The 13,127-nt window shown below is 58.3% G+C and overlaps 1 protein-coding gene across 1 annotated transcript; it reads left to right on the plus strand.

Annotated features, from left to right (window-relative positions):
• Positions 1-273: 273 nt before the first annotated feature.
• On the plus strand, positions 274-9,940 carry NRSN2 (neurensin 2). The gene is made up of 4 exons (XM_044986396.1): positions 274-314; positions 3,950-4,110; positions 7,024-7,214; positions 8,987-9,940. The coding sequence occupies exons 3-4, from the start codon at positions 7,029-7,031 to the stop codon at positions 9,428-9,430; spliced, it is 630 nt and encodes a 209-aa protein (XP_044842331.1). The 5' UTR covers positions 274-314; positions 3,950-4,110; positions 7,024-7,028; the 3' UTR covers positions 9,431-9,940.
• Positions 9,941-13,127: the final 3,187 nt, after the last annotated feature.

The following is a 13,127-nucleotide window of genomic DNA, read 5'->3' on the forward strand; positions in this document are numbered from 1 at the left end:
TCGCTGCAGCATGCAGCCCCTCTCCCAAAAAGCAGCAGATGGGGAGGGTAAGAGACTTACCCACGATCACACCGTTGGAGCTTGGACTAGCATCAGCCTCTTGGAGGCCATGGCTGAGATCCTGGCTAGACTGAAATCTACGGCAAAGTTCCCATTGACTGCAGTGGGGCCAGGACTTCACCCCAAGCCAATAAGTACCACACTCCCCTTCCTTGGCTAGCTAGCAAGGCAGCGTTGTTGTGCCTTCTACGCTAAGCGCTTCACTGAGAACTTCAACCGCTGCCATCCTTCTATGGGGACGTCTGGCTCGACTGGTGAGGGTATCAGCGGATCGGGATGGGGTAGCCTGGCACACCTGGCTGTGGTACAGGTCTGGGACTGGGAATCACGACACCTGGGTGGGGGCAAGTCAGCTAACCCCCAGCAGTAAACTGTTCATGTTTAATGTCCCCAAAGAGCACTGAGACCCATGGGGGGAAGGCACCATAGGTTTAATGGGGTTTATTTGCTCTCCTCCGAAGCATCGGCAGACCAGACCCGATGGCTTGAGCAGCTCCTGTAGGATCTCTTGCATGTTCATCCTTCCAGAGGGGCTCAGGACACCCCTAAATTCATTATCGTTGGGGTGGCAAGGGCCTCCCAGCTCCACCTTCCAGAACCAACGGCCTATGAATGTCAACTTCAGCATCCAGCGAAAGTTGTCTCCATGGTAACAGGGCGGTGGCGCCGGCCTATGACTCATGGTAAACGAGCCGTCCCCTGAGCCAACTGCCGAGAGACTCCGGGAAGAATTGAAAAAATCGCCCCTGCTGCAGATAAAACCCATGTGGAAATAATAGAGCCATTCAAATCCCTTTAGAACTGCTCCGAAATTCACGGCTGGATTAGGCCGGGCAGCTGGGCTCTTGTCTGTATCCAGTATTAGAAAGTTATTACACCAGCTGGGGAATTACAGGATTGGGTGAACTGCAGGGCAGCTCACGCCTCTGAGCCACGTCCCCTAATCCCACTGCATTTACATAGTAAATAAATCTGAGCACAACAACAACAACGACAACAACGAGAGACTCGAGATCCAAATACACCCCTCTGCCCCGGAAGCCTTGTCTCCAAGGCGCCCGAAGGAATTAACACCCAACTCTCTTGTTTTCATCTTCTCCTCTGCTCTCCAAGCAGCTGTTACCAAGGTGACAGCAGGACCAAACACGTAACCAGGGGGCTGAGGGTCCCTGCTTGGTTGGATCTATCGTTTGCTAGGGATAGGTCCAAACCAAATCCCCGCTACATTTTGAGGGAGCTTGGATCCAGATCAAGCCTCCAGCATCTGAATACCCCAAAACTTTACTTTTTTGGAGGGGGAAAGGGTAGATTCCAAATGTTGCATCCTGCCCCATGTTATAATAAGCCAACCCAAAGTTCTGTTTTTTTCTGTAGTCTCCCCAATCCAGTTATTTCCTCTTCCTTTTATATTTCTAGCCCCTCAGTTATTCCTTTCTCCTCATGTGCCTTGCATCTCCCCTGGATTTCACACAGATCCTTTCCCATCATCAATTCCTTCTGGGAGAATGAAGAGAAATGGGTCTTTAGATACTTGGAATTAAATCAACCATCTCTCCAACTTCCACTCACCATGCCCTCCACAAAGCCCAGTTGAGCCCTGTGAGTTAGCCTCTCTATGGCTCAATTTCTGATCTCACACTGGATTAAATCCAGAGTGACTCCAGATTACACCCTTCCAACCAAAAGCAGAACTTGCCCCTAAATTTGGAAGGGTGCTAGTTAGGTCCAACCTACATTTTAGAGCTGATCCGCACCATGACAAAGCATAAGGCATGTCTCTGTTCTGAACTCCTAGTGTGCTGGATGTTGGGCAGTGACTGAAAACTGAGGCCCAAATGATCCCGTTCGGTCAGTTTGGAAAAGCTTTTGTGCCATGATCACCTGCAGAGATCTGTCAGCCAGAAGGGCCCATTAGGATCATCTCACCTGAGCTCCTGAAAAGCACAGGCCTGAGACTCCCCCAGGGATTCCTGCACCCAGCCCCTCGTTGCTGGCTGAGCCAGACCGTCTCTTTTAGAGACATCCAGTCTCAGTGTAACGGCTCGCATTAAAACTCTGTGTTCGCCTTTGAGCGGAGAGAGATGGCCCAGCTATCAGTCACCAGCCTCAGGCATGGAGGGCTGGGCACGGCCCCTCTGCTTCTGGGAGTGCTACAAACAAGCCAGTGGGCTGGATGCTGTAAGCAAGGCAGGGAGACGGGCAGGGAGTTGGTAAAGTGGGGAGACAGTGACGGGAGCAGCAGCGTACCCTGCTCCCTGGATCCCCTCCCGACATCCCCCCAGCTCCAGGTGTGCAGGGAGGGGGCACGCAGGCAGACACAGCAGGACCTACAGCCAGAGCCGATTGTACTACCACAGCGGGTTCCCAGAGCAGCGTGGCCGGGCAGCTTTGCATGGTGACCGAGCAGCAGGCTTTGGTCCTGGTTTTCAGCCCCAAAGGGCACTGGGTTACTCTCAGTGCAGCAGCCACCATGACTAAATCCCTCCCCTGCTCACTGCCCCATGAATGCTATGCCACGTCTCTGTGCCTATGATGTGCCCACTTCCCAGTGGGCATCAGTGTCTCCGGGGTTCCCAACCTCGTGCTGGGTCCCAGCTGCCATGGTCACGTACAGCCCAGTATCCAGGATTGCTCAGCCTCAGAGCAATGGGAGGTAGACTCCCGTGTGTGCCGTCCGCACCCCTGGGTTCACCTGAGCATCCTAGCAGCAGCTCAGTTTCCTCCGGGTTTGTTAGCAACAGAAAGTTTCCAAACCCAGCGTAGGGATGTTGCTTTAGCAACTGCTGTGATCGGCTGAATGCAGGATCAGAATTCTGCCCCAGCAATGGAGCCTTTGAAAGGCCATGTGCTGCATGCTCACAGCTCCTTCGACAGACCACTGCATCACGCCCAACTGGTGCTCCTTCGCTGCACCATCTCTGCACAGCGCTGGCTCTGCCCCCAGACGATCAGAGCACAGGGAAAGTAGCTCTGATCACTCCTCTTTGCAGGGCACTCAGTCGCCAGGCAGGAACATGGGGAGGGGGAATTGGCAGGAGGGGAGCTGAAAGAGAAGGCTGGCAGGCTGGGAAGGCAGCGCAGAAGCGTGGGGAGAATGGAAGAGAAGGACTGGGGAGAGAGAAGGGGGTGGAGATACAGAGAGACGAGGCCTTCAGGAGAGAAAGCCATTGGGATAAAAAAGGCTCTCTGCGGCTCCAAACGTGGGACCAGGCTGGGCTCTCCGGAGAGAACTATGGCCCTGGGAAGCCCAGCAAGGGGGCTGCCGGATGCCCTGGAGGCTGGACCAGCCATCACGCCCAGAGGCCTGGCGCTGGATTCTCCTCTCAGGGGTCCTAGGCCTGGGTTTACACCAGTGTCTCCGAGGGGGCAGAGTCTGATGCTGCAGGCCTGCCCTGCCCATGAACCGTAGGAGACAGCGGCTCTCCGCTCTGCCCTGCCAGTCAAGATGGGCCCTTGCTGAACCGCCAGGCTGGGGTCATGCTCTGCCTGGCAGCCCCCAGCACACCGCACTCCCCAGCGCTGCGACTGATGGCTCCTCCACATGCTCCCATCCTCTCAGACCCGCTGACACACACAGCCACGCATCCTCTCTCTTCCTCTGACTCAGACACTGCTCAGCTCCACGGCTGTGCGGAGCCAGCCTCTCACAAGCTTCTGCTGGCTGGGAAACGCCAGGCAGATGCTGGGCTAGCCGGCCACTGCAACAGGTAAACAGCTCTCTCTCCATCGCCCCCTCCTTGCTGCCCTGCCTGCCCCCCGCAGCCCTGCTCCCTCCCATTTCGCACCCTCCAATTCAGCGGGTGCCGCTGAGCCCTTTGGAGAAGAAAAATAACTCCAGCTCCTGCCAGCCGCCAAACCCCAGCACGAGCCGGCACCCTCTGTGTTCCAGCCAGCCAGAGAGAGGAGGCGCCCATTGCAGTTTGGATACCGTCGGAGCAAGATCTGTCGTCCCGCTACGGGTCTCGGTCTGGAGGGCGTCCCGCAAGCAAAGGGGCCATCCCCGGAGGCAGAACCCAGAGGGGAAAGGATGCGCTAGGAGCTCAGCCAGCGGTAAGGGCAGCGGGTGCAGCTCCATGAACTGCTGCAGGTCACACCATGAGGGAGGCGGCTTGGCATGGCTCAGGGCCCCCGGCTCTGCCTCAGGGCCAAGCAGGGCACAAGGGGAAATCGATGTGCTAAAATCCTGGACATGTATGGAAGTGCAGGAAGCAAGGGAGGGGAGCAATCAGCGGGGAGAGGGGTGTTGGGCGTGAGTGGGGAGAATGAGACGCAGCGTTGCAGACAGTGGCGTTTACTCGCCTGTGACTCACCAGCCAAGGAGCGGGGGAGATTTTCTGATGTCTGGTGCCAACAGGGCTCCCTCACAGAGCCCAGGTTTAGACACCTCTTGCCCAGACATGGGGCTTCTCGGTACAGGAGCGGGGAAGGAATGACAAACGCCCCAGTGCCAGTAACCGGGCCCCAAACCCAGCATCAGGGTGTAGCCCATGTGGGTAGGGATAGAGCGACTGGCTGGAACTGGGGGCAGGGGGGTTATGCCCAGGCTACTGCTCCTCAGGATGGGAGGTGCCTTCTCGGATGACCCTGTGCTAACCACCACGGCCTGGCAGACAGGCCCTGTGGGTGCAGCATCACCCTCTACCATGCCAGGCCCCGCGGCATGTCTCTCTGGCTGGGCCATGTGTCGGTGCTGAGGGCGAGGCCGCAGTCGGGCCTGCGCTCCCTGAAATTAACACCGAGCCCAGCCCCTCGGGCCCGGGTGCGACTCCACCAGGGTTACTCCAGCGAGGAATGTGGCCCCTAGATCCCCTGGGACTGAAGGGGTCCCCCTTCTCCCCGGCCCCTCGTCCCTCGCAGGGAGGCTCTGCCATTTCCACCCCCTCCCCACACACCGGCTCTGCTGTCAGCGCCCCAGCCCCAGCTGTGGCTGTGGCCCGGAGGCAGTTCCCATGGCAATGCCCAATCAGCCCCGGGCTGCGCTGCTCAGCCCCCCTGCAGGCGGACGCGGTGATTGGTGGGGAAAGGCAGGACAGGGTGGGAGTGAGCACTATAGGAAAAGCGTGTGTGTGTTGGGGGGCGGGGTGCTTCAGCATGAGGAGGCAGAGCCGAGTGGTCCCAGCCCCTCCTCTTCCACTCACACGATTGGGTAACTGGGGATACCCTGATATAGGGCCCGATTCTGAAAGCAGCTGAACACCTGCAGCCCCACTGCGCTCCTAGCGGGGGGCTGGGCCCATAGGAAGGATGGAGCCAGTCTCCGTTCAGCAGCAGGGCCGGCTGGTGTTTGGGACCCAGAAAGGGTCCCGTGATGGGTGGGTGCACCAGAGGTGTCAATCTCAGCTCACACGAAAGCCAGTGACTCTGGAACTGATCGCCAGGGAGCACAGGCACATGAAGGTCATGCTGCCCCCCCGGCTGCCCAAGGCTTGCAAAGCACAGGCTGCAGGTTCCACCAACGTCCTGGTGGGAGGTGACCCAACAATCATCTCCTTGGCCCTTCCCAGGTCCTGCAGGCTGACTCTGCCCACAGGACAATGGGCTCTGGTCCTGGCCAAACCCTCCCTGATATCAATGGGGCAGGAACCTGACACTGAGCAGGGGAGCCGTGGGAGCAGGGTCCTGGCACAGCAAGGGCTGTCCCTGCTCTGAAGGGCCCAGTCCAGCTCCTCATGGGCCTAGGATACTAGGTGTGACCTGCTGTCTCCTTGGTACCAGCAGGAGGCGCTCTCAGGAGGCTGAGGTGGTGGTTCAGAGCAGTCACTCCTGTCCCCATGCCAGGGGCGGCTCCAGGCCCCAGCATGCCAAGGGCGTGCTTGGGGCGGCATGCTGCGGGGGGCGCTCTGCCGGTCGCCGGGAGGGCGGCAGGCGACTCCGGTGGACCTCCCGCAGGCGTACCTGCGGAGGGTCCACTGGTCCTGCGGCTTCGGTGGAGCTGCGGGACCAGCAGACCCTCCGCAAGCACGCCTGCGGGAGGTCCACCGGAGCCGCGGGACCGGCGACCAGCAGAGCGCCCCCAGTGGCATGCCGCCATGCTTGGGGGGGCGAAATGTCTAGAGCCACCCCTGCCCCATGCCTGCCCCTCAGCTCCCCCCCTCCCCGGGTACTGTTATCCCATGCCCTGGCCATTAACCCCTCAGCCCTGACTAACCAGATCCTCTCTGCCCCCAGCTTTCAAACATCACGTCCTGACTGAGACGAAGGTGAAGCTGCTCCCCAGCGTCTCCAGCAGGGAGAGGGCTCTGGGAGCCCACCCTGCCATGGGAGGGAGGTGGCACCCAGCTTGGGGGTGTCCTGCCCCACAAGACGGGTGAGGGGCATGCTCAGAAAGAGCAGGGGAACATTCTTGGCCGCTGGGTGAGAGCAGGGGAACTGAAAGCTGAGTCAGAGCTTTACAGACTGGCTCTGACTCTCCATAATCCCGTAGCCCCTCCCTCCCCGTGGAATGTGAATGAACCAAAGCGCGCTGCCCAGGCCTCTGTGACGGGCACAAGGGTCATCACCCCCATTTCACAGCTGGGGAAACTGAGTCACGCTGAGATTAGGTGACTGGCCCAAGACTACTTGGCTAGGTATCAGCACAGCTTGGAACTGCACCCAGGAGTCCTGGGTTCTGTCTGTCTTCTAACCACTAGGGGGTGCCCTCTAGCCAGACGCAGGGGACAGGCGCAGGGGTACGCTGTGCTCACACCGTGGGAAAGGCAGGAGCCAGCAGTGCACTCCTGGGCACCCCTCCCGTCACTCACCTCAGGAATGGACTGTGCTCAGCAGAAAACGAATGTCTGACTGAGGTCGTGTCCTGGCATCCGGCTGGGGGATGGGGGCCGGACGTGTCTCGTGGGTATCCCCGATGCGCCGTGCCCACAGGGCACAGGGCTAGCTCCGCTCCTGGAGGTGTTCACGTCCCCGAGCTTGGCATCAGCAGCAAAGGGACGTCCTGACAGGCGTTGTCAATCCCCTCCCCAGGCCCCATGCCTGCTCGTGACCAGTCATGTGGCTGCAGCCGGGGGCCCAATGTGGAGCATGGGAAGTGGTACGGGGTCCGCTCCTACCTGCACCTCTTCTACGAGGACTGCACCGGCGCCGGTCTGGCTGATGACATGACCGAACCCCCAGTCTCCCGTGCCCATGGCGGATGGCCCTCCCTCGTCTGGAAGGTAAGAACCATGTCAGCATCATTAGCCCCTGCTGGGGGGTGCTCTGCTCCCGGAGCCTGGGATCAAGGGACATTCACCCTCTCTGGGTGTCACCTCTGGGATGGTCACGCCCCCCCATCCCAGGGTTTCCCCCCGAAACTCTCCAGCCCACTGTAAGAGCCTGGGTTCCTTCCCCTCCTCCCCGGTTTGGATCGCCTGGCTTGTCCCTTTCAGGGACCCTCTCTGGCCCCGCAGTTAGGAGGCTAGAGACCCTCCCCTGGGCCAGAGGAGGATGAGGGACAGCGTGCCGGAGATGCCGGGCGTTTCAGCTGTCAGCGATCACCCAGCTCTCTGGATCGCAGAGTCGTCCGGCTGAGGCACCGTGCAGGCAGGTACGGCACCGGCCTCCCCCTCACAGCTCAGCCGACACAGCCCTGGCCTGCCCCTCCCCGGGACCTCTCCCCTCCCCTCGGTGCTGGCAAGCAGCAACTCCCTCTAGCCAGCCCCGGGCTCCTGCTGAACCCAGACTCCAGGCCCACTGTGATCAGCTAGTCTGACCTGTCCAGCACAGGCCCTGGGACTTCCCCAAATAACCCGTTTGAACTAGAGCCGATCTGGGAGAAACCATCCCACCCAGGGAGACTCCCCGCAGCCCTGGGTAAGCTGTTCCCATGCTGAGTTACAAGCTTGCGCCTGTCTGGAACGAGGAACCGCTGGGGACTCGGAGGAGAAACCACCCCACACCCATGCTGTCCCAATCCCAACTCCCCTTTTATCGTAGGGTCTCGACTCACTTCCCAGCACAGATATTAACTCAGCCTCGCAGCCCTGGCAGGGAGGGATCCTTGGCCCCTTTTTATAGAGGAAGAAACTGAGGCACACATAGGCGGAGACCTGCCTGTCTCAGGCCAGAGGGGGGTGCAACCCAGGAGTCTTGACTCCCTGCCCCCGGTTCCTACCCCTTGCATGCAAGCTGCCCACCACGCTACGGCCCTAAGGTGCAACGTCTCGCTCTTTCCCGGCTAGTCAGAGAGGAGGAAGGAGCTCAGCACTCAGGAGGATTTCAAGCCAGGGCTGCCCCACCTGGTCATGCAACAGTGCAGGGTCACCAGGTCAACTGTGCCTGTAGCCCAGAGATCAGCTGACACCTCCCCCAAGCACAGAATCAGAGACGCCCCATCCCCCGGTCTGCAATGAAAGCAGGAGCCCTGGGCACAGAATGAGAGACGCCCCATCCCCAGGCCGGCAATGAAAGCGGGAGCCCTGGGCACAGAATGAGAGACGCCCCATCCCCCGGTCTGCAATGAAAGCGGGAGCCCTGGGCACAGAATGAGAGACGCCCCATCCCCAGGCCTGCAATGAAAGCGGGAGCCCTGGGCACAGAATGAGAGACGCCCCATCCCCAGGCCTGCAATGAAAGCAGGGGCCCTGGGCACAGAATGAGAGACGCCCCATCCCCCGGTCTGCAATGAAAGCAGGGGCCCTGGTCACAGAATCAGAGGGGTCCTCTCCATGGGGCTGGGGTTGTTAATTTGTCTTAGGTGCGCGGGGTGCCAGGCACTGCAAGAGACAGTCCCTGCCCGGAAGAGCGGACAGTCTACAGGCAAGGGGTGGGAGGGGAAACAGAGGCCCAGAGAGGGGGAGGGAGCGCCCAAGGGCCGAGCCAGGACTAGAAACCCAGCTCTCAGAGGTGCCAGGCCAGTGCCTAGGCCATTCAGTCCCCATCCCCCATGGTAGAGCCTTTCCTCTCGTTAGTACCACGCTGACTGAGCCCTTTGCATCCCGGCCCCCAGGTGAGTCTCTCAGCTGGAATGCTGCTCTTGCTGATTGGAGCCGCAGCACTGGCCACAGGGTACCTGGTGCCCCCGAAGCTGGAGGGCATCGGCGAGGAAGAGTTTATGGTGCTTGACCTGCAGGCGATGGCGTATAACCATGCCCTGGTGACCTGCAGACTGGTGGGCACTGTCCTGTGCGCCGTGGCCGGGGCCCTGGGGGTGGCGGGCGTCCTGGCATGCATGCTGGGCAGGGCTGCGCAAGGGGGCGAGGAAGAGGAGGAGCAGCAGCTATCGCCCATTCTGCGGGAGAGCCCCCTGAAGAAGCACAGCATCATCATGCCGCCGGCAGCAGCAGGCTCACCGGCCGTGCCCTTTGGCGCTTCGCAGATACAAAACATACAGCCAAAGAGAGACACACAGCTCCCCCTCCTGCCTCCCTCCACCACCGCACCCGCTCCCTGAAGCTAAAAGCTCTCCTGTCTCCCCCCATGTTGCTACCACACCCGATTAACAGCCCCACTGCTCCGGCTCTAAGGAGTCCCGACGTGTCACCATTCAGCGCTAGCAGGAGGAAGGTGTGTGCAGCACCTGCACCCCTTCCCGCTGCTTCATCTGCAGAACCTGGGGGGGGGAGGGGAGTGTGGAGGGAGGCTGTGGCCTGGCCCCCATGTGAGAAGATCTGAGAACTGCTGGAGGTGTCTTCTGGCCAGGCCACCTGGCTCAAACCAGAACAGAAATGCCCCACCTGAGCGCAGGTGGACTCAGCCTTTAAGCCAATAGGATCATTTCATGCCACATCATCTGGAGGCTGAGCTATAATTGCAACCTATCAGCAAGAAGGAAACTGTGTTCGGTGGTAGAGGTGGAGTGTGATTGGCCATCACCTAATGGACAAAGTCCCAACTTTTCTGTGGTCCACCTTCCTCTGCCCTGCTTCCTGGTCAGCTGTAACTGATGAAAGTGTCTGAGTACCAGTCCAGCAATGTCCTCTTTCCATGCTGGTTCAATAAAGATACAAAGGAACTCAGGTTCATCATCAGTCATTTCCGGCATGACTTTGTCACAATCTCATGAGCCCTGGGTTTCACATGACAGCACCCTTCACCTTCCACCACTCTCACAACTTAATTCAATTCTATGCTTAATCAGATCACAAAATCATTTGACACAGCTTCCACCCTTTAGACACTTGAAACGGGTTATTGGCTAATCTGATCAATGGTTACAGAGGTCAAATGCCATTCAATTACTGGTTAGAATATGTTTTTAATGAAAGGCAGATGCAGAATAAGGTTCTGTTAATTACTAGGGAGGAGAATGAAACATGCAGAAGGTAGAAGAGCCGAAGGAAAACCCCACAACAATCCTGCGGGCTCCAGCACAAGTCCAAGCAGGGCTTGTTAGACACAGCTATTGACTTTGGCCACATTCTGTTCTCAGATATGGTGAGGCCACTCTACTGATGTCAGCAGTTTTGCATTGGTCTAACTGGGAGTGGAATTTAGCCCTTTGTAAGTAGCACCCATGACTTGGGCCTGGATATTCCTATTACCTTCAATGTGCATCATCTGTTATGTACCCTGAGGGCTGGGTTTTGAGCCAGGAGATTCCTCTGAATCAACCCACTTTCAGAAACAGTTTCAGTTTTGACAAATGGTAAAAATGTTTCCTTGAAAAATTCTTGACCAGCTCTACCCAGGAGTTGAAAAAGCATGACTCAGGGCCCCCAAGATGGGGAGAATGGCTTAAAGCGTGGGATTTTAAAAATAAAAAAGTCGTGTTATTTTTATTTGCTTACTGGTTTCGGAGCCTTTAGGGATCAGGTTTACATGCTTTTCTCGGCAACGGTGCGATATAAATGTCCTTTTTTTTTTCTTCAAGTGAAAGCTGAGAGTTTCGTATAATCACATGACTCCACGAGCTGGGGATTGAAAGAAAAGACCAAATATCTTGAGAGTCGCAATCAAATCACGAATGTTGGCAGCAAGGTTAATTCAAGATATTTGTTAGGAGACTCTGTCCTGTCCTGGTGGAAATGGACAATGATTTGACCTCAATGATTCAGGCCTTCGCCACCTCACAGCTGGACTACCACAAAGTCATATACCTGCCCATGAAGTATTTAGGAAAGTATTGATTTTGCAGGGCCATGCGGCCGTTCAGAGCCGTAGCCCATTCATCCAACTCCCCACCCTCATCGGGGACTTCTGGGTGAATGGGCCAGGTTCAGCCCCTGTCTACCACGGATAAGCTCAGACGCTGAGTTCAGTCCAAATGACAAGAACAGACTCGAGCCGATGGCCCCATTCAGCACTTCCTGGATTGGGGCCAGCTTTCAGGATATTCCCATGGAAGCTGCCAGTGCCCCAGTCAGAGAGATCAGGGGAATCCATGGCCTGGGGCACGTGACACACACCAGGGGAGGGTGTGAGCAGGCAGGAAAGCCCAGGGGCAGGGAGCCCTGAGGGTTATGTGAGCACTCCCTGGTGAGCACAGCCTGCGCTGGGCACAGCCGCCCATGCCATGTCTGGCCCTGGAGGCGTTCATCCCCATCTGCCCCCCGTGCCCCAGACTGCCCAGCCCCATGTGCCGCTCTTCCCCTGCATGTTCCCAGGCCTCCCCCGAGCAGAGGCAGGAATCCGGGCGGCCCCTTTTCCGCATGTCACCGCCTGGTGGAGCTGTGTGCTCAGAGCTGGAGGAATGGCAGTGCCAGGGCTCACTGACAGCAGGCTCCTGAGGACACAGAGCAGCTTTCCAGCGAGCAGCAGAGATCACCTCTGCCCAATGCACCAAGCCCTGAGCTCTGGGAGTGCCTCATGCCTGCCCGCTGGGCCCATTACCTGCCCAGTTCTCGCTACCACGCTGGAGCAGGGCTGTCTCAGTGCAGACCCCAGGGAGCAGCAAATCCCTCGGAGCTCAGGCTTCCCTGGCTCCCTGACCAGGGAACTGACATGGGAGAAACACCCCGTTTCTGCTCCTTATCTCTTGTTCCCTGACCAGTCGGCTCAGCTCAGGCGCAGTATCGCTGTGACATGGGACCCGACCTCCCAGGGCAACGGATTCAGTCCTGACTGCTGTGCTGCCCGACCTGGATCCCTCCACCTCCAGCCGCCCCTGGCATCCCGCCTCTGATAGCGTCACTTTCATGCAGGTGGGTTTTATTCATTGCTAGTGAGTAAATATGGACACCTGGGGCAACCCTTTGCCTCGTGCTGCCCTGTTTGCCAGCCCTTGCAGCCCCTCCCCTCGGTCCCCAGTAAGTACTTTGTACCATGCTAATGACTTGCTGCCACACCCCTTTCCATCCACAGGATCCCATGGAGTGGGGCAGCTTTAAGGATGTTTACAACCTGGCTGGTGCTCATGGAGTCTGCAGAGTCTATAGGGATCACTCCCAGCAACCTGCACACATGGGGCCCAGTCTTCACTGGGGGAGGATCAGGGCCCCTGCATCCCATTTTTGCAAAACTCTGCATCCTACAGAGGCCATGTGATGCCCTGTAAGATCTGGGTCAAGCTCTCTGGAGAGGGTTCGTGCAGCATGCAGTGAATTGTGCAAACAGCTGTGGGAGATGCTAGGAAAGTGGGGAGAACAGGCCTGATGAGGGGGAAGGGGAAGGGAGCCTGCCCAGAGGTCCGGAGCAACTGCTCATCTCAGATTTCCTGCCTTCAGCTCCCTTCCCTTAAGCCTCGCCCCCAGGGTGCAGCCAGGGCTGGCGAGCCCCTGGGCGAGCAAGTGACAGGCCTAGTCCCTGAGTGACTGAATGAGGGAGGAAACAAAAAAAGTGAATGAAGAAGGAAGTGGGAGAGGGCGGGGTGTGAGGGCGAGGGGAAGGTGACTTCCAGGGCATGGGAAAGAATGAATGAAGCAGCAAGTAACTGGAGGAGTGAGCGAAATAGGGAAGGAAAGAAGAAACAGAGGTGACGTGGGGGCCGGGACAGACGCAGGGTCACGTGCCCTCCCCCTCCGCCCCCGATTTCTGCCAGGGTTTCTATGTCCTGCCCTGAACCCTGCTGCATCCCACCAGAATCTTTAAATTGTGCCCCACCCCACCCGGTCGTTTCTGGAAGAGAAAGAGCAGGGGAGGAGAAATCCAGAGCAGGGGCCATCCCCAAGCAGGCTGGAGTTCCTCAGAGCTTCCCCTGGCATGTGCCAGCG

The sequence above is a fragment of the Mauremys mutica genome, chromosome 13 (genome assembly GCF_020497125.1).
Source record: "Mauremys mutica isolate MM-2020 ecotype Southern chromosome 13, ASM2049712v1, whole genome shotgun sequence".
Taxonomy (NCBI): Eukaryota; Metazoa; Chordata; order Testudines; family Geoemydidae; genus Mauremys; species Mauremys mutica.

Bases quoted from the DNA above. Each gene is read 5' to 3' on its own strand.
- NRSN2 (XM_044986396.1), top strand. From the start codon at position 7,029: ATGCCTGCTCGTGACCAGTCATGTGGCTGCAGCCGGGGGCCCAATGTG. The intron at 7,215-8,986 runs GTAAGAACCATG...CCCGGCCCCCAG, and splicing joins GGCCCTCCCTCGTCTGGAAG to GTGAGTCTCTCAGCTGGAAT.